The sequence below is a fragment of the Boleophthalmus pectinirostris genome, unplaced genomic scaffold, assembly GCF_026225935.1.
Source record: "Boleophthalmus pectinirostris isolate CB_2022bp ecotype Guang Dong unplaced genomic scaffold, ASM2622593v1 HiC_scaffold_3, whole genome shotgun sequence".
Classification (NCBI taxonomy): domain Eukaryota; kingdom Metazoa; phylum Chordata; class Actinopteri; order Gobiiformes; family Gobiidae; genus Boleophthalmus; species Boleophthalmus pectinirostris.
The window spans coordinates 31,025,339-31,047,519 of record NW_026571299.1 but is presented as its reverse complement, the minus strand read 5'-3'; the positions used below and the strand labels follow the sequence as shown (position 1 = coordinate 31,047,519).

Below are 22,181 nucleotides of genomic sequence, written 5' to 3'. Positions count from 1 at the left end.
TCCTTTTTCAATGTATGTTTAAAGGTGGACTATGCAGCTTTCAAGAGGGAGGAGCACAGGCTATTTGTCTGTATGGAGATGTTTGCTTTTTTCTTTGACCAAAATGCTCCACAGTGTGTCTTGACAGGCCTGTCTAGCATTTATTCCATTACAGTTTTTTTTTCATTATTATTATTATCATTATTATTATTTTTTCTAAAATGTGAACTGTAACTTGCCCTGGTCACATCACTCACTTTTCTCCATTGCAGGTCAAATCTCCATGGAGACAAGCGACAGATCCTCCGACATAATACATTTTAGAGTGCACCTTTATTTTAAACATAGTTTCTGAACTACCAGTTTGTTCTATCCATGGAGTTATGTGAATGGTCAAAATAATAATATGCATTTTTTATTCTGGAGTTTTAAGCCAATCACAATCATATACTATCTATGATCTCAATGTGATCGTTGGAATTGGCGCCATCTAGTGCATATGAAGATAATACAATTGACTCTGGTCCCAAATATAGGAATTTATTTAATGCATTTATTGATTTCTTATACATTGATTTCTTATACATTCTTTTGGGTGCCTTATTTGACCTGAACGCCTGGATGTGCAGTTTAATAGAGCTATGGTAAGTATAGGCTACTGAAATCAGAACAGACCCAGAACTACAGTACATTAGCAAACTTATTTTCTGCAGCAATCTCCCTGAAACTAAACTGTCAAACTAATACTTTTTTTTTTTTTGATAATTTACTTGAAATTTTATTGGTTTATGTTATCATGATCATGGCTGTGTTAGAAATGAGGACTAGTGCACAGGCAAGTCTAAGTCTGTTTCTCTGATTAAAATAATGTGCCATAGTTGATTGTTCAAGTCTTAAATTCAACATACAATACTATAAGGTGACTGTGCTCTCTTTCAGCTCCTTGGGCTATGCTTCCTAGCCTGCACCACATGGAACAGGAGATTTGGATGTTAGTCTCTGGCTTGAACGCCATGCTGCTGACTCCCCCTAGGCGTCTGCCTCCACTATCCGTGAGGTTGAGGAGACCATGGTGTCCAGTTTCCATTTCAGCCACCTGCCATACAGCAGTGAACTGCAAGACCCTAAGCTGTGGGGTTTAACCATTCAGTTTGTTTTACGGTGACGGGTATTGGTAGGTACTGTAACATGGCCTCAGGTGAGTAGTACTGTGTCTTTTTACATGACAATGTCATTTTGAGTTCATGGTTTGTAACGCAGCAAGAGGATGCAACACTCCACACTACTGCCCAGTTGTCATGTGTGAAGTGCTGAGATTGCATTTAGTCACAACATGTAGATGTTAAAGCGCACCAAACGGATGGTCAATGGAAAATGGAAACCAGAGGGATGGATGGAGAAAGTCTGGAGAAAGAGTTAACAGATTGTCACCACCCATTAAGACCACCCAATCCTGCCTCTGTCCTCCTCGGTGCCTCAGGTCAGCAAATCCTATAAAACCACAATGCAACTATTCATCATGTATGCCTCCTAAACTGCCTTCATTTGATCCTTATATCTAATGCAGTATACAAGTGGACTGTACTGCCACCTGCTGGAGATGCCTGTGCAGCTAAAACAGGATGAAGATGATGGAACCTAACTGCTGTCCTCATGATGCTAATGCTGGAACTGTGAGATGTCTGGTAGGTATGTGGCAGTGCCCCAAAATGTTCTTTGGTTTTGTAGCCTTTTAAAAAAGAATTAAAGCTGTGGTTAAAAAAAAAAAAAAAAAAGTTCATCATGTTTTCTTAGTAAAACGTATCTTTGATGATGGCTGATAGACCTGTCATAGATCATCTATAGTGAGTGAAGCAAGATGGCGCCGGTGTGTCTGGTCCGCCGCTTGGCACTGCCAACTTTTATTTGTTTTACCTTGGTTTTAACTGTTTTTATGAAAACCACCAATTCCATGCTTGTTTATGATCACACAGAGTTACTAATATGTGGACACGTGTCCCGATTGTAACTGAGGAGACCCTAATACCCCACACGCTTCTTACCTGGCAGAGAGTGGTGGCTGGTGGTATAATTTTTTGACGGGGAACCTAGGCCAAAATTGTAAATATATGTATTATACATAGGCTATATTATTATAACGAATGCCAGAAACAGACAGTCATTTTGGTCACTATTGGCTGAGCTATATCAGAGCATAATGCACAGCCAAGCGCAGTTTATGCAGCAGCACAACTTGATCCACAGCTCACACCCAGCCCCAACAGCACAATGTAACACACCGCTCACAACTATCCCCAACAACCAGCCCCAATGACACAACGCTCACACCCAGCCCCAACAACGTCAGCAAAACTACAATAAGAGGCTACAGTCACAACACACACTGCATCAGATCCTACAGCACACATGGCAAGACAACCGGAGCGGCTCTGTCGCACCCATGAGCTCATTTACACACCATTTAACTAGTTTATTTTGTAGAGGAGATCACCAGAGGAAAAAGCTTGGAGACTCCTGTCTGAGGTTGAATATGTTTAAATTCTGATCAGGGGTGTACGATATGGCAAAAAAGAATCCTTATAATAATAATAATAATAATAATAATAATAGGCATTTTGTATTTGATATTATGGTTTCTTCATGGCTTAATAAAAGGTTATAAACAAGGACAAAGGCAGACTTTTTAAGTGAATGCTTCTAACTCTTGTACCATTTAAAGGGTCCATATTAGGTAATGTTCTGATCTAAGATATACTCCCATTTCCTCATCAAAAACATACCTGGAAGTTTTTTGTTTGTTTGTTTTGTTTTTTGTTGTTATTTCATTCACACATAAACCAATCACATGTAGGCTGAGTTTTTCTGTCAAAAAGAAAACTCTTGTGTTCATGTGGCAATACGAATTTCTCCACTATGTTTTTAAAACCCATACGCATTCACAAGAATCATTTGGATATTTTCTGCCTTGCAATTGCCAATCTCAACTGCTGCCTATTACACTTAATAAACCAGACCAAATCTGGCCCACATTTAGACTATTTCAGACAAAATCAAATACAAAACACATCACATTCATTAAGACAAGGTCAGTCTCTTGGTCTGAACCAGGCCAGTCTGGAACTGACAGTTAAACCTGTGGAAGTGTTAGTTTGAAATCAGGGGCTTTAGTCTCAGACCCATGTGACCACACATGTTTTACCAGGGAAACTCACTGCCTGTTGTGTCTTTATTTTTCCTGTTTATTCAGGGAATTGAATGTGAAACACTTACAAAATACATACAAGAGAAATGTACACTATTTTGGTTGTTTAGAGCCAATATACGAGTGGTTTTATTTGTTGTTAGAAATTCTGCTAGTCTCCGCAGTGCGAACATGAGGTTTTGTAATGGCAGCGGCCCTTGGCAAATTGAACTCTCTTGTAATAAGCATGTAGTATCCCGGACTGTATTGCATTGCTCAGATATTATTTTTGATTAACAGTTAAGGTAAAATTGTGAAGTTAAAGTTGTTATTGTAATTATAAAATGTGTACATGTGTAAGCCGAACTCTAAAAATGTGAATATTATTTCAGTTAAGACTCAAGTAAGAAACAGAGATTTTCAATTGTATAGATATATGCAGATGTACATGTATAAATACATGTTTTCTGGTAATTAGACAGTATATGTGTTAAAGTCAGATGAGACCATATATTGTAAGGAGACCAGATTATTGCAAAATTTACAGTAACATAACAGTTGATAATTAGTAGACTATAATATATTGTAAAACCAATGTAAAATGTAATTTTGATTATTTTGTAATTATATACAACGAAGCGAGGCTGCACTGAACTGAAACTCACTGCCTGCTGTGTCTTTATTTTTCCTGTTTATTCAGACTATTCTTCTGTGTGGGTCTGCCCCCTAGACCAGTCCCGTAACAGAAACTTGGGGGCTCGTCCGGGAACGATGACATCATCAGCCACCGGAAGTCGTTGATCCAGTCTTGAATCTGTGGACCAGCGTGTGTGCCTGTATACTGTATAACACAAGGAAAGCCCCAATGACCAGTGCTGCAGGACCAAGGCCTGAAGTTATAAGCAACAATGGAGGAGCGCAGCAAGCACAAGAAAACTGGTTTGGATGGTGAAAAAGAAACTGTAACACCTGGTGTAGTCCTGGTTTTGTCCTGGTTCAGGCCTGGTTTAATCCTGCCCCCCCCTTCTGCAAATGCCCTCTGTGAGGCGCTATATCATCCCACAACTAAATCTTTTATTCCTTCTGCCATAAAGCTTTTAAATGGAAAGTAAATTTGCTATTGTGTCCCTGATCAATGAGGTTTGAATGTATGGCGTCTGTTTTTCGTTTTCTTTTATGATTTATATATTTGTGCACGACCAGAGATGTGCAAACTGAATTCCCCTTTGGGATTAATAAAGTTGTTGATTGATTGATTGACTAAGATCTGATTAAAACCAGTCTATGAACCTATGACACCATGTCTATTGAAGAGGAAACCACTGATTTGTCTCTATGGAGATGTGGAGTATTGCAATAAACCAAACTATCTCTATAAAAGACAAAATGTTAATGCTCCCAGGTCAAGTTACAAGTCAGATCTGAGGAGTGACAAGTCTCACATTAATAATGTTATGCACATATTTAAAACAGCTATAACTTATAATAGGTTACATAGATAAATTTAGTGATATACTGTATAACTTTCCAGTTAAAAGAATAGCATCTCCATGGAGACAAGCAAGTAGCGGACTCCAATCAGAAAAGTTGCATAATTCCCCTTTAAGTAAATTGTAATAAACAATACAATGTACATGTACTTTAAAAATATTTTTTTAGAAATAAGAAAAAAAAAAGAATTCCAAATCAACCTTGTGTTTATTGACTAATTTCTGTACATTCTTTCATGGTGGTCTTCTGATCAGCTCCATCTCTAGTTCGTCATCTTCTGAAGACATGATTCTTCTTGTCAGTTTCATCAAATCATTTCTGATCAGCTCATGTTCTTCATCTTCTGGCAGCGGCGGACTGGCAATTGTCCTGCAAAAGCCCAGAACAGCCGTCTGCTTGTGGACCAGTCCTCAATTTTCACCGTGGGTCGATTTGTAGGGGGAAATTACAGGGCGTTTTTTTGGTCTCAATCTGCCCCTGTCTTCTGGAGATACAGTTCTTCTGGTCAGCTTCATCAAATCACTTCCGATCTGCTTTTGTCTTTCATCTTCTGGAGGCATGGTTCTTCTTGTCAGTTTCATCACATCAATTCTGATCAGCTTATCTTTTTCATCTTCTGGAAACATGGTTCTTTAGGTCAGCTTCATCAAATCACTTCCGATCTGCTCTTGTCCTTCATCTTCTGGAGACATGGTTCTTCTAGTCAGTTTCATCACGTCACTTCTGATCGGCTCATGTTCTTCATCTTCTGGCAGCGGCGAACTGGCAATTATTCTGGAAAAGCCTAAAACGGCTGTCCGCTGGTGGACCAGTGCTCAATTTCCACCGTGGGGGAAAATTCCAGGGCTGTTTTTAGGTCCCAATCCGCCCGTCTTCTGGAGATACAGTTCTTCTACTCAGTTTCATCAAGTCACTTCTGATGTACTCTTGTCCTTCATTTTCTGGAGACATGGTTCTTCTCGTCAGTTTCATCACATCACTTCTGATCAGCTCTTGTTCTTCATCTTCTGGAGAGATGGTTCTTCTCATCAGCTTCATCAAATAATTTCTGATCAGCTCGTGTTCTTCATCTTCTGGCAGCAGTGAACTGGCAATCTGTGTATTATGGAAAAGCCCAGAACAGCAGTCTGCTCATGGACCGGTCCTCAATTTCCACCGTGGGCCGATTTGTGGGGGAAAATTCCGGGGCCGTTTTTTGGTCCCAATCTGCCCCTGTCTTCTGGAGATACAGTTCTTCTGATCAGCTTCATCACATTACTTCTGATCAGCTCCTGTTCGTCATCTTCTGGAAAGACGGTTCTTACAGAAACAGAAACAGAGTTAAGGCGTGTGCACATTCAAAATAAGATACTATGGAATTATTTCTTACCTCATGTTTGTTTATCTTCTTCTGATCAGCTTCATCACATTACTTCTGATCAGCTCATGTTCTTCATCTTCTGGAAAGACGGTTCTTATGGTCAGCTTAATCAAATCACTTCCGATCTGCTGTTGTCCTTCATCTTCTAGAGACATAGTTCGTCTCGTCAGCTTCATCACATCACTTCTGATCAGCTCCTGTTCATCATCTTCTGGAGACATGTTTTTTTCTCTTCAGCTTCATTAGATCTCAGGACCACGGCGCTCAGATGGCCCCAGAGTTAAGGCGTGTGCATATTCAAAATAAGCTACTATGGAATTATTTCTTACCCCATGTTTGTTTATCTTCTTCTGATCAGCTTCATCACATCACTTCTGATCAGCTCCTGTTCGTCATCTTCTGGAGACATGTTTTTTTCTCTTCAGCTTCATTAGATCTCAGGACCACGGCGCTCAGATGGCCCCTCCAATCCAGTCACCATGGGAATAGAAACAGAAACAGAAACAGAGTTAAGGCGTGTGCACATTCAAAATAAGCTACTATGGAATTATTTCTTACCTCATGTTTGTCAAATGATTTTAATATGACTTAAAATAAAACACCTAAACCTAGAGAGGAAAAGCACTGCCATCTCTGAAGTTACAATTCTTAACAGTACTATAACAAGTTGTACTGCCAAGAATTGTAACTGCAGAGACGGGAGTATGTTCACTGTCTTTTACAAGAAAACAAAACAAACACCCAACGTACATACTTTCACAAACAAAACAACAACCATTCAGTTACAACTGAATCAGAACAATTACAGTCACTCAGAACAACAAAATTCACTATTTCTGAACAGTCTTCAGTGTTAACTAATGAAGTACATGTTTCATTATGTATTTTTTTACCAACACATAAGACTATTAAAGAAAAAAAAAAGGAGAAGTAGGGAGTGTCCCACTGATTGGTGAGTTAGTGAATAAACCCACATCTCAAGATACAATCATTCAAAACAGTCTCCAAAAAGACTGTTTACAAAGGCTTTCAGTAAAATACACATTTGATTGGATTTGAAATGGCACATTACAGGCCATAAAATGTGAATCCAAGACAACAAGCACAGGAGATAGGAGTGAACAAAGCCACACCTCCACACTTTATGATTATTCTCTCATAGTTATTATAATGAGATTTGCAGTTGTTGAGAATATGGCCTTACTGCCTTAAAACTCCGTATAATATACTTTTTTTGTATAAAACAGTTAGTCCTTAGTAATTGGAATACTAAGTACTATAAAACACACTCTCACCCCTAACCCTCCTATGCCCAGAAAAACACAAGTTTACAGTAAATGCAAGGTGTACTATGCAGGAATTTCTGAATAAATTTAAATCATTTAGCACCCTAGCACTTTTTCAGTAAAGTTAAAATAAAATGGAAAAATAATTAATATAATAATAATGATAATAATAATGATAATAATAATAATAATAATAATAATTACTATTATTATTATTATTATTATTATCATCATTATCATGATAATGATAATAATAATAATAATAATAATAATAATAATAATAATAATAATAATAATAATAATAATATAATAATAATAATAATAATATAATTATTATTATTATTATTATTATTCATTATTATTATTATTATTATATTAATTATTTTTCCATTTTATTTTAACTTGTACATATACATTTATATAATTGTCTTATCTGACAACTGCATCTTGCTATCTTTTTTTGTGCTACATGGATGGACACAATCAGAAAAGTTACATAAAGGCTTTGACTTCTTAAATATAAGACTATAGACACAATTAAACTCCACTCCAGATCTTTCCAAGATGGTGCCAGATTTAATTGGATTTTTATGCAGAACTCAATGTTCCCATCTTTTTATAATCTGTCTGAGGAGATGACTTGGGCTGATTACTGAAACTATAATATTGGTTTTGCCCTGACAATCTCATAATGAGCCACGGAGATTGTAGATGGTGTGACATAAATCTACTTGCATTACTAATTCTTTCAAATACAGTGGAAAGCAATAGAGCAGTGGTTAATGCAGAGGTAATACCCCTGTCATTTACACTTGGGCAGATTAAATAAATTGCAGAGGTAATACCCCTGTAGTCACTTACACTTGGGCAGACTAAATAAATTGTGCTGTATAAAAGATCATTTATAATACAAATTATAGACTGACATCCATTAAGAGCCAATCAATTATACAGGCCAATGAATTGTGTAGGCTATTAATCACATTCTGGCAAATATTCTAAATATATTCACAAGCTCAGAAACAATCATCAAATTATATGCATTGGATTTGCGTACTGGATTTGCAAACAGCAGCTCTTACAGATAAACATTTTCTATATCTATGTTAATGCATTGGACACAATGCCAAATTTAAACCTATGCAAGACAAACTAACAAACAATTACAAGTACAGTAAGGCATAAATTATTAGTCAATAAATTATAAAGAAGATGTAAAGGGCTAAAATATAACATGCATTCAGTTACTTGAAGGTAATGGACTCAATTTCCCATGAGCCTCTTTTCCGGGGAGAGACCGTGACGTATAATGTAGTCGACGCACATTTGACCTGCATCTGACCGACAACACGATTTCAGTGATCATAACATGGGAATTACACTGTGCTGCAGTGTCAGTCGGGCTCGTTAGCGTCGTGTCTTGTGTTTTATCATTTTCGTTTATCGTTAAACCCAGGGGATCTTTTTATGAGTTAGCTGTTAAGCTTTGACGCCGATAAACGTGTTAGTCCAAGATGACAGTCCCAGTTCTGCACAATACGGGAGTCCTATACAGACGCGTCCTGTCCCAGTTTCCCCAGGACATTAGTTTAGCTTTCGCCTATGGATCTGGAGTGTTCAAACAACATGGGACCAGCCAAGGTCAAATGGACGTAAGTGTTGTCAGTTTCTCATAGTCTGTGTTCAGTTAATCTTTGAAGACTGAAACTTAAGGTTTAACTATATTCTGAGAAACAATGCATTTAGCTAACCATGACCTAAAAGCGAATGGAAAGCAAGCAGAGGTGTATAGAATGATCACAATGCCATGTATGAAATAGAGAAGGGTGTATTTTGATATATTATTTGTAATTGCCTACTGCTTGCAAGACTTGTGAAATTACTTCTTAAACTCATACTATTTTAGTACCCATCTGCACTGGTAATAAACATTTACAAAAGCGCCCTGCCCCCAATGAATACCTTCATCATTGACCAACTACTCAGTACAAAACTTTGTAACCATTTTGGAATTTTGTTTTCTGATTAATTGATTACTGCAGTTTTAGACCAGGCAAACAAATGACTCTTTTGAAAACTATCACTCACTGCTTATATAGTCAGAATCTTATGTGTGCTGCTTTCTCTACTTGAAGTGGCCTCAGTAATAGTTAATTTCATTCATTCTTGTGCTTTCTTCAGAAAAATATGCTGGATTTTGTGTTTGCTGTGGACGACCCGGTTACATGGCACACATTGAACCTCCTCCAAAATCGAAAGCACTACTCCATCCTCAAGTTCCTGGGGCCGACCAAGATCAGTTCAATTCAAAACGACCATGGAGCTTCAGTGTATTATAACACACTAGTTCCTTTGGATGGAAGGGTCAGAGACCTATCTGCTTTGAATTTTATTAGCTAGCGGTTAGAAATACTTTGACTCAAAACTTAACCTTTTTCAATTTTTATTTTATAGACCATAAAGTATGGTGTAATAAGCACGGACTCTCTCATTGATGACCTGATGCACTGGAAAACCCTGTATGTCGCTGGACGCCTTCACAAACCAGTCAGTGCTCCAATTATTCATCTCAAACTTTGTATTGGTCATTATGCAAACTTAAATGCTGTGTCTCCCATGTCTGTGGCGACAGGTGAAGATGTTGGTGCAGAGTGACAATGGAAAACTCCGAGCTGCTCTTGTGGCTAATTTAAAAAGTGCTGTAACTGCCTCATTTCTCATGTTGCCTGAGAGCTTCAGTGAGGAGGACCTATTTCTACAGATTGCTGGTCTTTCTTATGCAGGTAAGAATGCACACATTTGCATAGAACTTAAAGGTGCACTGTGCAACTTGTCTGGTGGAGAGTCTGCCACCTGCTTGTATCATTAATATGAGCAATGACCTTTGCAAGGAGTCAAGCAGATGCAGATTCGATACCATAAAAAATGAATCTTAATGGCTATTTTGCCTTTTCAGGTGATTTTAGGATGGTGATTGGAGAAGATAAATCTAAAGTAGCCAATATTGTCAAAGACAATTTTCAGTACTTCAGAATGCTGTACAACAACATTTTAAAAGACTGTCCACAGGTCGTCTACAAGCCCCAGCAAGGAAAACTAGAGGTACATTTGGAATGAACTTGATTTAACAATATCTAAATCTTACGGAAACATTATTACTCCTTACTATACGATATTTATCACAACATTTTGACAAACAGAATTGTAGATATGCTCAGTTTTTTATTTTAATGTCTTACAAGAGTAAAGTGCTACAATAACTGTCATATTCTAAGGAATTAAGTTTGTTTTTAGCTTTTGCTGCCACAAGACAATGCATTTATTTAAAAAAAAAGGCTTATTTTCTTATAGCCTCATACATTATCGTAAGATTTGGCAAAACAATAAATTATATTTCAGGTATTGTTTCAACCCTACTTGATATTATAGCAGATTAAGTGAAAAGATGATTTAGTTGATAATGGTTTGGGTTGAGTTAGCGATCGGTTAGCCAGTACAAACTTGGCCTGAGCACATGCCCCCAGTCCAGTCACAGTATGTGGTAACTTCACGTAAACTTGATTTAAAGAAGATCTCCTTATTCAGCATCAAGTCGTTGTATCCATTTGAGCTCAACTGTGTTAAAATGTATGTGTGTAGAGTAATGAAGTCTCTGCAATAACACTATAATTGGTTTAGACTCTGCTGGTTTATTTGCTGTGCTGTTCCTCTGTAGGTGGATAAGAGTCCCGAGGGTCAGTTCGTTCAGCTGATGGCGTTACCTCGAACGCTGCAGCAAAGAATTACAAAGTTAGTGGATCCTCCGGGAAAGAACCGCGATGTGGAGGAGATCCTGCTGCAGGTGGCTCAGGATCCTGACTGTGGAGCTGTCGTACAACAAGGTACAGATACAAATCCTCAGAAGCACTGGCTATAATGACATGTTAAGATAATATAAAATTGTTCAGTGTAATACTTATGACAAAAGAGAAAAGCTTTATCATTTATTCTTCAAATTTGTGGCAATGCTGTATATTGTGCGTACAGCATACGATTACTACCACAGTTAAATACAGATAGTACTGTTAGCAGAATATTTCATAATCCTCAAACATTTTAGAACTATGGTTATAAACCTAAATTGTAATATAATTTATTTGAGTTGATTAATTAAAAGTCTTGTAACACACAGCTTCCAAAATAAAATACAACATTTATTTTCTTGATTAGCAAAAGCCTGTTTTCTTATGTTTATTCCATTTTATTTTAAAATTACTTTTTTCCTTTTTTTGTTAATACTTCTGCTTATGAGCTAAGCCTTAATGTGCCTTGTTTTGTAGAGCAGAGGGAAATCAATCTCCCATAATTCTTCTGTGGTGCATTTCATAATAATATGATTACCATCTTCAGCTCATAAGCAGCTCATAAAATCTTGTACAAAGTGGTGATGTACGAGGGTGACTGCGAGCATGTTTTTGTTTTGTTTATTCTGACAGGAATCTCATCAATCGTCAAGTCCTCCAGTATAACGCAGAGTATTAAAGGCATCGCTACTGCTGGTAAGCACACTGCAGTTTTTCATCTTGTTTGCAGAATAAATAAATCATGAGGGAAAATAGAATTTTATAATCTGTCACAATTACACTCTGCTATCGCTTTGATGGTGAATATTGCAGTACTTTACTGAAAACAGAAAATGGTCTTGACTTAATCCAGACTTTATAAAGAATACACTGGGGCTGTGAAACTGTAATAAATTTTAATTGAATTGAGATTAATAATAATTAATGGAACATCTTTTTTTTCAGATGTATTGAAATCTAAGACAAAATAAAATGGAAAATTTTGGTTATTTGTCTGCCATATTGCTCAGCCTTAGAATAAAATCAAGAATTTCATTAGTGCACAACAGCATTTGGTAGCCCTTGGTTAAATGAATGATGACGTTTAAGACTCTAGAGACTCCATAGTCTTTTCTTTCAATACACTCGGCTTTCTTGCTATGCAGGTGCTGTATGTATCTCTTTTACAATAAAGTTGCCAACTAACGCAGCCCTAATTGTGTAACTCCTTGTTATAAAGTTTTCATATAAGTCTAATGTAATTTTCCAAGTACACAAATTAACTGTATTGTTAATTAATTGTAGAATTAATTAGGCCTGTCAAAATAACACAATTTAAAGCATGATATATTGCTATAGAGAAATATTGTGATAAATGATCATATTGAAACTACTTTATGCCTCTGACACAAGCCTGAGTTGCAACAAATAAATGTCAGAATGAACCAGTAATTAGGCATAGAAGTTATTTATTCTGCCATCTACATCTCAAATCTTATTGTAATACATAAAAATAGCAAAAATCTCCCCATTATTGCAAAGAAATTGTACACACGATAAATTTTGAGCCCCAAAATATATTGTTCCAGCTACCATATATTGAACAATAAGTAGATGTAGTTATTATCATGACAGGCCTAGAATTAATACAATTTTGTCATTTTCCTCAGGCATGTGGAAAACCGTCTCCTACAGCTCGAAGAAACTCATCAAAATGTGGAAGGGCTGGAGGAGGAAGCCTGCTGTGTCTGAGATGTCCTGATTTTACTCAACTTAAAGACTCTTGTTTGTCCTTTGACTGAAGTGTCCTCTGTCCTGGTCTCTGCTCGTCTCACCACATGTCCCCACTGCAGTATATGACCAAAGGGAGCACTGTTAATGCCTGTACCTCAATGTTAATGATTTTGAAAGGCCCATGTTTCAAGAGTATAGCTGAAAATGGTGACCTTTGAGGGAACTGTGGACAAGAGACTGTGGAGATTGAACTGCTGCTACTACTCTGGAAAGATGTGTACAGAAAACATTGAAAGGGAAAGGGTTTGGGAATTAAGTATTGCCTGAAATATATGTTAACTTATCAACACACAATCGTGAATGACAGTTGTGTCTCAACCTTAATTCAAGCACAACTTTCACTAGTATGAGAAAACGCCCGTCACCTCACCGGGACCTATGTTCACCTTTGTATTTTTAATAAATAATAATAATAAAATCCACTGACATACATTTCTTGGGTGTTTGTGAAACTACACCCAAGTACTAAACTTTTTTTTTTTTTTTTTTACAGAGCATACATAGCTACAGTTTTATTGTGAAGGAATGAAGAAAACCAATCTCCACTATTTACTCAGCACACAAGCTGTTCTGTGGCACTGTTCAAATCCGCTGTCATCTGCAGTGTGCAGGAGAATCTGGGTAGTGTTTTTTTTTTTTTTTTTACAAAGTGAAACTGGGGAAAGGGGAGGCATTTGATGAAACCTTTACATAGCATTCACACTGCAGTTTGCAATATGTATCATGGTACTATTTTACTAAAGGTCTGCATAATATAGAGAAAAGCAGAACTTGGACTCAAAATAAAATGACATTTAAATGGAGACTCAGTTAAGGGGGTCTTATAATTAACATCAAACAACAGATAAAACTTCATATTGTAAGTAAGTTTTTATTTATATATCACTTTTCATACACATATGTCACAAAGACGCTTTACAGATCATTTATTCTTTCACTCCATATCCGGTGGTGGTGAGCTACTATTGTACCCACAGCTGCCAATCTGCGCCATCGGTCCACACCACTTTCATACTAGGCAATGTGGGTGAAGTGTCTTGCCTAAGTACACAACTGAAGTTTTTTTTTTTTTTTGCAACTGGCGCCCCCCTGTGGCCTTGATTTTCCCAGAGGTCTCCCATTCAAGTACTAACCAGGCCCGACCTTGCTTAGCTTCTGAGATCTGACGGGATCAGACTGTGACAAGCTGGTATGACCACATTGTACTGCTTGACATTAGTTAAACTTTATTTATTCCCACACATTTATGAAACGCAGCCCGCCTGTCCTTCAGTACTTTTAGGACCTACAGTACATTGCAAAACATTACACAATTAACAATAAACAACAGACTAGTACAAAGACTTTATTATACCATCAATAGCTTTATTTATTTACATGTGTATTACTATGTGAGGCCCTTAAGCCCAGCCTACCTGTTTCTCAGTATTTTTTATGGCCCTCACTGCTTTTACAACCTTATTATACCTTGACACCAGCTACCTTTTTTTTTTTACACGCTTCTTACTAATACACTGTACTTTTATTACCCTCACTGCAAAACATTACATATTTAACCATAAACAATATACAGTTCACTAATACTAAGAATTTATTATAGCTTAACATAAGTTGCTTGACACCAGCTACACAAAACTTAGGATATGAAGTCCACCGGTTATATTTATACCTCTCAATGCAAAAAAAATAATAACACAATTAACCATAAAGGATAAGCAACATAGTAAGACTTTATTATAATAACTTGCTTTACACCAACTGGACCATTAAACTAACCCAGCCCACTTGTTCCTCAGTATTTTATGATCCTTATTACAAATCATTATACAATAAGCGATAAACATTGGACTAATGCTAGGATTTTATTATGCCATTGTATTTCGTATTTACGCTCCACGCATGTTACTAGGCTATAAAACGTCCGGCCCACCTATTCAATTATTTTATGGTTCTCTTTGCAAAAACATTACACAATAAATCATAAACTGTGGACGAAGACAAATAGTTATTATATCGTATTTTATTTCTCACCTAAATTCAACTTTTATTTGGTATTTCCGCACCACGTTTATCACTCGGCAATACGAAGCCCAGCCCACCTATTCCTCTTTACTTTTATGACCCTCACTGCAAAACATTACGTACTGTTCTTTCACCCTGACAGTGGCAACAACAGGAGCCAGACCCGTGTCTTCCACCGTCTAACCTTCAGAGGATGTGATGCAATGGTTCAATTACCATAATGTAGGCTGATATCATAGCTTGGAGCCTCAGCCTATCAGCGCGCTCCGCTCTCACCACCTGCTACGCACCGAATTCCATCATTCCAAGCATTCCTCCTCCTTCTCGCACTCCACTTCTTCCAAGTCTCCCTTGTTTTTGCCACCGACCTGATCACAACTAGGACTACTGCTACTGCTACTGTCCTTGCCAGATCGGGATTATCTTATTTATCCGTGGAATTTGATCAGAAGTTGTTTTTTGTTTTCTTGGATATATTTCTTGCTTCCTGCTTTTGTTTACGGATACGAACGCACACTGGAAGATACCAAAGTGGCGCTTGTAGGAGGTAAGATGGCATAAACTTTATTCTTGTTTTGTGTCGCTCTTTATGTAAGTTTATTTCTTTATATTTTAGCCAATTTTACCCATACTTAATGAACAGAATTACGCCGAAGAACTGTCTGAAAATTATTGGGTACAGTGAAAGTTTTAGTGGCGCATTCTAAAACTTTCGGGACAATAAACCTATCGTTATTGAGCAACTTAACAAACATGTTTCTCATTGTAAATTTCTGGGAAGTTGTGAATTTACTTGACAAGCTATTCCAGTGGTTTAATCTTTACCTTTCCCTTATCGATATTGTACTTTACGCGTGCCAACGCCGCTGCCGTACCACGTTGTAAACCTGTAATAACAGTTTGTCTAGGTGGCACTGGATGGTGTTTCTTCGCAGATACAGAAATGTTGTACTTTCTCATCAACTACGCTGTTTTCCCAAAGAAATGAGGCGAAAGTATCCGTGGAATGTAGATTGAGGGAAGAGTGCGCTAGTGCGTTTTTTATCCACAGAATGCCATTCATAGCACAGCTGTACTCAAGGTTCAGAATTGTACAGCAGCGAGAATCCTACAAGCTCTCAGTATCTAATTAGTGGGCACATGTTTGAAATACCTCTGAAAGGGCGAAAATACTAAAAATGCAAGGACAACGTGGCTGACATGCGCGAGGAACATTTTATACTTTTGTTGTTGTGTTCGTTTGCAGCATGGTTTCTCCTTTTAGTGGCACATAGTGGCATTTTTACCATACTTGGCCTACTGAACTAACCCACGAAAACTCATTATATATAGTTACACGATTTTAACCTTACTGACATTGTAGTAGACTGCCAGTAGTAATAGCAGTAGTGGCAGGCAAGACAAGTTTATTTGTTTAACACAGTTTGCACATAAAAAGTAATTCAAAGTGCTTTACAGAATAAGAAAGACATTAAAATCACAATACAAACAGATCGAAACACAAATAATCATCATAAAGTTAACATTAAAAGAGAAAAGAGTACAGAACAAAAATCTTTCAGTTATATGCTCAGTTAAACAGAACTGTTTTCAGCCTGGATTTAAACATTGTGTATAGAGGCCTGTAGTAGTAGTACTAGTAGTATGAATAGTTGTAGTACTTTCAATATTTTTGTGGAGTATAAGGCCTATAACATCTCTGACTGCAAATTTAACCAAATACATTGCAGAATACAATACAATCCAACAAGACATAGTGGCTACTGAAAACAAACATTGTATTTGTAGATTTCAAGTCACAACTGGTGTAAGATCAAGTATATCTTATGAGCTCCAAGGATTTCATAGACCATGCAAATTAAGTGGTGAAACTGGTATTTATGGTGTTATGTGGTTGATCTATTCTATTCTGACTCATACAAGCCTATTCTTTGTGCAGGTATCCAAGTATGGAGACACCACTGGATGTTCTGTCGAGAGCCGCCTCATTTGTTCATGCAAATGAAGAAGAAAGTAAGTAGCTTATACTCGTACTTTAACAGTACCACATGTACTACACTGCTGTTATGAAATGTAAAGATACAAGCTTTTGAAGACTGCTGTATATGTTAAACCAAAGTGTTCATAATATAAAGGGATTATGTGGAGTGGCCTTGTTTGTTTTTTTTTGTTTTTTTTTTTATTTTATTTTAACAATAGACTTCTTTGTGTAAATGAACACTTGTAGATCAACAGGCAAATAAGACCAACCACCCTCAACTGCCACCAGACTTAAACAGCTGCGTCTCACCTGTTTTCACTGCTATATGGGCCCACTATCAGTCTGGGAGCTATTAGAAGTAACTACACTGTGTATACCGTATGTTCTAATGTCACAATAATAACATTTCATTCTCAATTTAAATACTGTATATTAGGGCTGGGCGATATGGATCAAAAAATATATCTCGATATATTTTGCTATATCTCGATATACGATATATATCTCGATATATGTTCAAGAAAAAATAACCCCCTAAAACTGAAAACTGCAAAAACAAATCTGCCAAATTCCACAAGGTCCTTTTTTTAAATTGAAGTGTAAGAGGTCGGCAGTTCATATAGGAACATTTAAGATTACAAAAAACCCTAATTACATAAATAATAATTTAACTGTAAAATAAAAGAAATAATACATATTTCCTTCTTTTCATTCATAAATAAAACAACTCAACACAAGCTCATCTTTGCATTAACTCTGTTATCCAGACCAGAACCAGAACCATGAGCTCATTTAGCAGAAGAAGCTCAGGATGTTCCTTATTTCAATAGATCCATGTTATTATCCAGCAGTAAGGAGCTCTGAGGTTTCCCACAATCCACTGCAGATCAAACCCAACATTTCCAAACACTGTTGTACAAGTGACACTGCAGCAGATTATTAATTAAAATCTTCTGCATAAATAAACTTTACATTGCTAAACTTTACAATACATAAAGCATAACGACTCTAGAGCCACATCAGCCTGTTTGCGATAATAATGTGTTTAATGCAGTTTTGGAAAAGGTTCGTGGTGCTTGAAGCTTTTCACTGGCACCAACTTTCGGCGTTCACGGTGATAGTGACGAGTGAAGGAGACACGAGCGAACAAAATCAGGGAGGCGGGCGCGCGGGCAACGAGAGAGAAGGTAAACAAGCGAAGCGGCAAAATCAAAATTGAATATAAATATTATATCGATATATACGATATGTCAGAATTCATATCGAGTTTAAAAACTATCTCGATATATTTTAAAATATCGAAATATCGCCCACCCCTACTGTATATATAATAATAGGTTGCCCCCATGCAGATACAGTGATAATAAAAAGTCACACCTAACCTAAATGTAAAAAAAAAAAAGAAAATCTATGAATGTTAAAAAGTTAATGTCAAAAGTTTGGACACAACCTCTCATTCAGTGCTTTTTCTGTATCTTTACTACTTTTTACATTTGACATATGTACAGAAGACATCAACTATATGAAGTAAGATGTATGGAGCAGTAGAGTTGTTTAACTTTTTTTCTGAGCTACATAATTTCATACATCTTACTTCATATATTTGATGTCTTCTGTATGTATATCGAAAGAGGTAAACAAATAGAAAACAACAGAGTAGATAATTTTAAAACTATCCAGGAAATGTCTCATTTTGTCCAATTTATGTGTTTTTTGTGTATCAATACATGTCCAAAAGAGTATCTCCTTTCAATATTAGTTTTTGCATTCTTAGTATCAATACTTTTAACAGCCTGGGTTTCCATAGTAAACTTTGCCAGGACCTTTCCCGTTCAGATTTATTAATGCCTTTGGAGAAATTTTGGCTGGAAAATTCCTTCCAAGATTATAGGAAGTAGTGACCAGTCCATTTCACATTCACACCAGCTCCCGTGGAAGACTCGAGTGCTGTGAAGTTGAAACATCCATAGTACCATATTTCTGGGTTCCTTTGTTAAATATCAAATTTATTCAGTAACAAGTTGGATGAGTGGAAAATTAACTTGAAGTTTAATCACTACTGAAGCTGGTTGGAACATGGCCCCATTCCTGCTTTTTTTGATTCAAGTGTAGGATAATGAGAAAACATTACAGGATATTTACATCTAACTGGTTTGTAGTGCTAGTAATTCATGCATTGTTCATTGTTCACACTTGCTCTATAGTCTAGACAGCGGCTAACAGAAGAGGCTTTATTTGGTATGCAGTGGTTAGCTGAAGCATGCATTCTCTGATAATACAGCCAAGAAATTCTAATGTAAAGGCTTATATCTAATTCTACATATTCATTATTTTTGCCAAACCTAAAAAATACCTTCCATTATTTGAATAACTGTATAGAAAAAAAAGATAAACTTGATACTAGATGAACAGTATCAATACAGAAATTAATAACGATAGAACAACATCTGACCCTTAAATGATGTTATAATGATTTTGACCACATGGTAATATTAAACAAACTTCATTTATTTTCTCCTATAAAAAATGACGCATTTACTATCTAAGTATCGAAGGCAAGTTTGAAGTGTTAATATCGTGGTAACCTTAGCCCTCTCCCTTGTCACCCGTCTGTTCTCATGAAGTTATGTGAATACCAGAGTCCTCAGAGATTTGAGAGAGTGTCCTGGGATCTGACTCCTCCCCATCCCCCCTGCACTGCTGCTCCCCTGCAGTTGTTTTGTTTTTGCTTCGCGCTGATGTCACTTTTTGTTATGGGCCGAGCGTGGCTTCTTTGTCCAAAAACAATACACTCCACCAGTTTTTACAAAAGCTCTGAAGAAATGAATGAAACCCAAAAACTGCCTGTCTACTATAGTATTCTTATAATTGGAGTTTTAAATGTCTTGTAAGTTGCACCGTGGCTAGTATTTTTTGTTGGATAATAATCAAGGGACATCTTGGCCTTTTAATGACATTGTAGTAATTGGAACATTTTATGACCTCATGAACAGAGTAGTGCTTACATCCTCAATTGGCTGTAATGCAGTGTAATACAAGTCTTAAGACATAATCAGCCAAATAAAGTGTAACTGTGATTCAATTTACTCTTTTAGTTTTAGTTCTTAACATTTATATTGATTCTTCTTCTTCATCTTGCAGCACCAAACTGAAACAGGGTTAGAAGGTACTAGCCAGGCTGGCGCCACCTAGTGCCTTTGATCAATTTAACTTCTCTCCAGCGACTAGGTCAGGAATCAGAATACAATAGACGGTTCGCAAAAACCCCGGAAGTGCAAGTTCGAGCACCAGCCAATCAGTGAAGAGTGATATATTCAGTGTTGTCAACGATTCCCGAGATCGAGGATTTAAAGCCGGAACAAAGAGAATGTTTGGCGAATTTCATCAAGGGGAAAGACGTTATTTCTCTTCTTGCTATGGGATTTGGGAAAAGCTTAATATACCAATTAGCTCCATTAGCGGTGGATTACATACGTCACGACCAAATAGCAGCGGTTGGTTCAATGATAATAGTACCCGCCTACTGTCGAGCGAACGAAATCTAAGGTTGCGAGGTCAGAGGGTTTATACGAAGTGAAACGAAGTAAACTGGCTGATGAATCAGGCTAGTTAGAAGACCTCATGGAGATTTGGTTTTATTTGGTTGTTATTCTTGCAGAGGTTCTAATTAAAATAAAATAGGTCTTTAGACATCCAGTTACACATCTTAATGAAATCAAATGAAACTTTATTTCATCGTAGAGCATGTAGCCCTAAGGACTTCACATAGACAATCCCAGTCATTCCCTCAGACCCACCCACCACCACCCGATCCCACCTTCAACCAGCAAAGTTAACACAGTCATACAGTCACACGCAGACCCCCCCCCCATCCACACACACACACGCGCGCACACACATGATATTTGTTGTGACCCTAGTGTGGACCACGTGAGCAGCACTTGTGTTGGGGAAGACGTGGCTCCGGCCTCGACAGCTGCTCTTTCACTCAGGGACCTGTTCACACCAGTGCATCAGCTCATGTGCACCAAGTGTCTCCTAACCACACCCACCTCCTCCCGTAAGACAAGCCTTCACCAGGACTCTCCAAAACTCTACTCTGACCTCCTGCTGCAGTCGTCCAAATGTTCATAGGCAGTACTTTTTGCACAAATGTGTTCTGTCACTGTAACGCCAACATTTCATTGCAATACAGACCTAAAATTAAAGAGCCCATATTATGCTTTCCTCTGATCTATGTTTGTCGTTGTTATTCCTCATCACAAACATATCTGGACTTGTGCTTTGTTTCATTCACCCATGTTGAACGCACAAACTCTGCATATTTAGGCTGAGTTCTTCTTTCAAACAGAAAACACTCTGTTACACCTTGTGATGTCATGTGGAAATACAGGAAGTGCTCCATTGTGGTTTTAAACTCCATACAACTTCACTAGAATCATTTGGATAATTTCAGCTCTGGAACTGCAAATCTCTGTTGAACTAAATGTAAAACGTAGCTGTTAACTTGAAAACTACCGCTTCATGACATCACAAGGTGGAACAGAGCATTTTGAACTTTGGAGATGTCGACAGACTAATAATCCAGGATTACTCTAACATGTGGGAATGAAACAAAACACAACTTCAGCTTTTTTTTTGAGGAAGTAACAGCATTGTAATGTGGATTAAAGGTCACAAGGGTCAGTTTTGCATAATATGGGACAGTTAATGTTCCAAACCTTATTTAAGGTACCGTGAGTCAGGCAAAGCTATGTTAAATGCACCCATCTGAATATTCCACTGTATTCTCAGCTCAACTTTATTTATAGACTCATTTAAAAACACAGTAGATCACCAGTCTGTGGCCCATTCACTATGTTCCAATATGGGGCCCTCCACTTTAGACACAATGGAACTGCACCTTATTAAAGTATCTATAAGTCTAGTATATAGTATATATGGTGTAGTATTTAACAGCCTTAATATTATACAGTACGTCTTTGCTTATTGCTCTGTGCCGTTGAGTTTTCAGTCAAGTTTGCATGTCTTCCTATCACGCCAGAACTCACATTACTGTTTTCCGCTAGCACCACTAATCACATCTTATCCCAAATACTTCTGTTTTTCAGTGTACCGCCTCGTAATTCTAATGCACTACACTTAACAGCAGTCAAATGATCACTTACTTGTACTTATTGGTCAACACAGGAAATAGCTCAATTCCTTCTGTCACTTCCCAGTAGATTTGGAGAGATGCTGTGACCGAGTGCTCCACCCTGCCTCC

General features: G+C 37.3%; 2 protein-coding genes across 2 annotated transcripts in view; both read left to right on the top strand.

Moving 5' to 3' along the window:
- The first annotated feature begins 8,623 nt into the window (after positions 1-8,623).
- On the top strand, positions 8,624-13,344 carry tamm41 (TAM41 mitochondrial translocator assembly and maintenance homolog). Its single transcript, XM_020933896.2, has 8 exons — positions 8,624-8,949; positions 9,479-9,661; positions 9,752-9,844; positions 9,930-10,080; positions 10,254-10,399; positions 11,013-11,178; positions 11,773-11,835; positions 12,789-13,344. Exons 1-8 carry the CDS (start codon positions 8,812-8,814, stop codon positions 12,878-12,880), a joined length of 1,032 nt encoding a protein of 343 aa, XP_020789555.2. The 5' UTR covers positions 8,624-8,811; the 3' UTR covers positions 12,881-13,344.
- A 1,617-nt stretch (positions 13,345-14,961) lies between these two features.
- The window catches only part of vgll4b (vestigial-like family member 4b), a 46,716-nt gene continuing 39,496 nt past the window's right edge, over positions 14,962-22,181 (top strand). The window contains exons 1-2 of the mRNA XM_055160093.1: positions 14,962-15,481; positions 16,874-16,947. Coding sequence (XP_055016068.1) covers positions 16,884-16,947 — 64 coding nt within the window. The 5' untranslated portion in view covers positions 14,962-15,481; positions 16,874-16,883. The remainder of the gene's footprint in view (positions 15,482-16,873; positions 16,948-22,181) is intronic.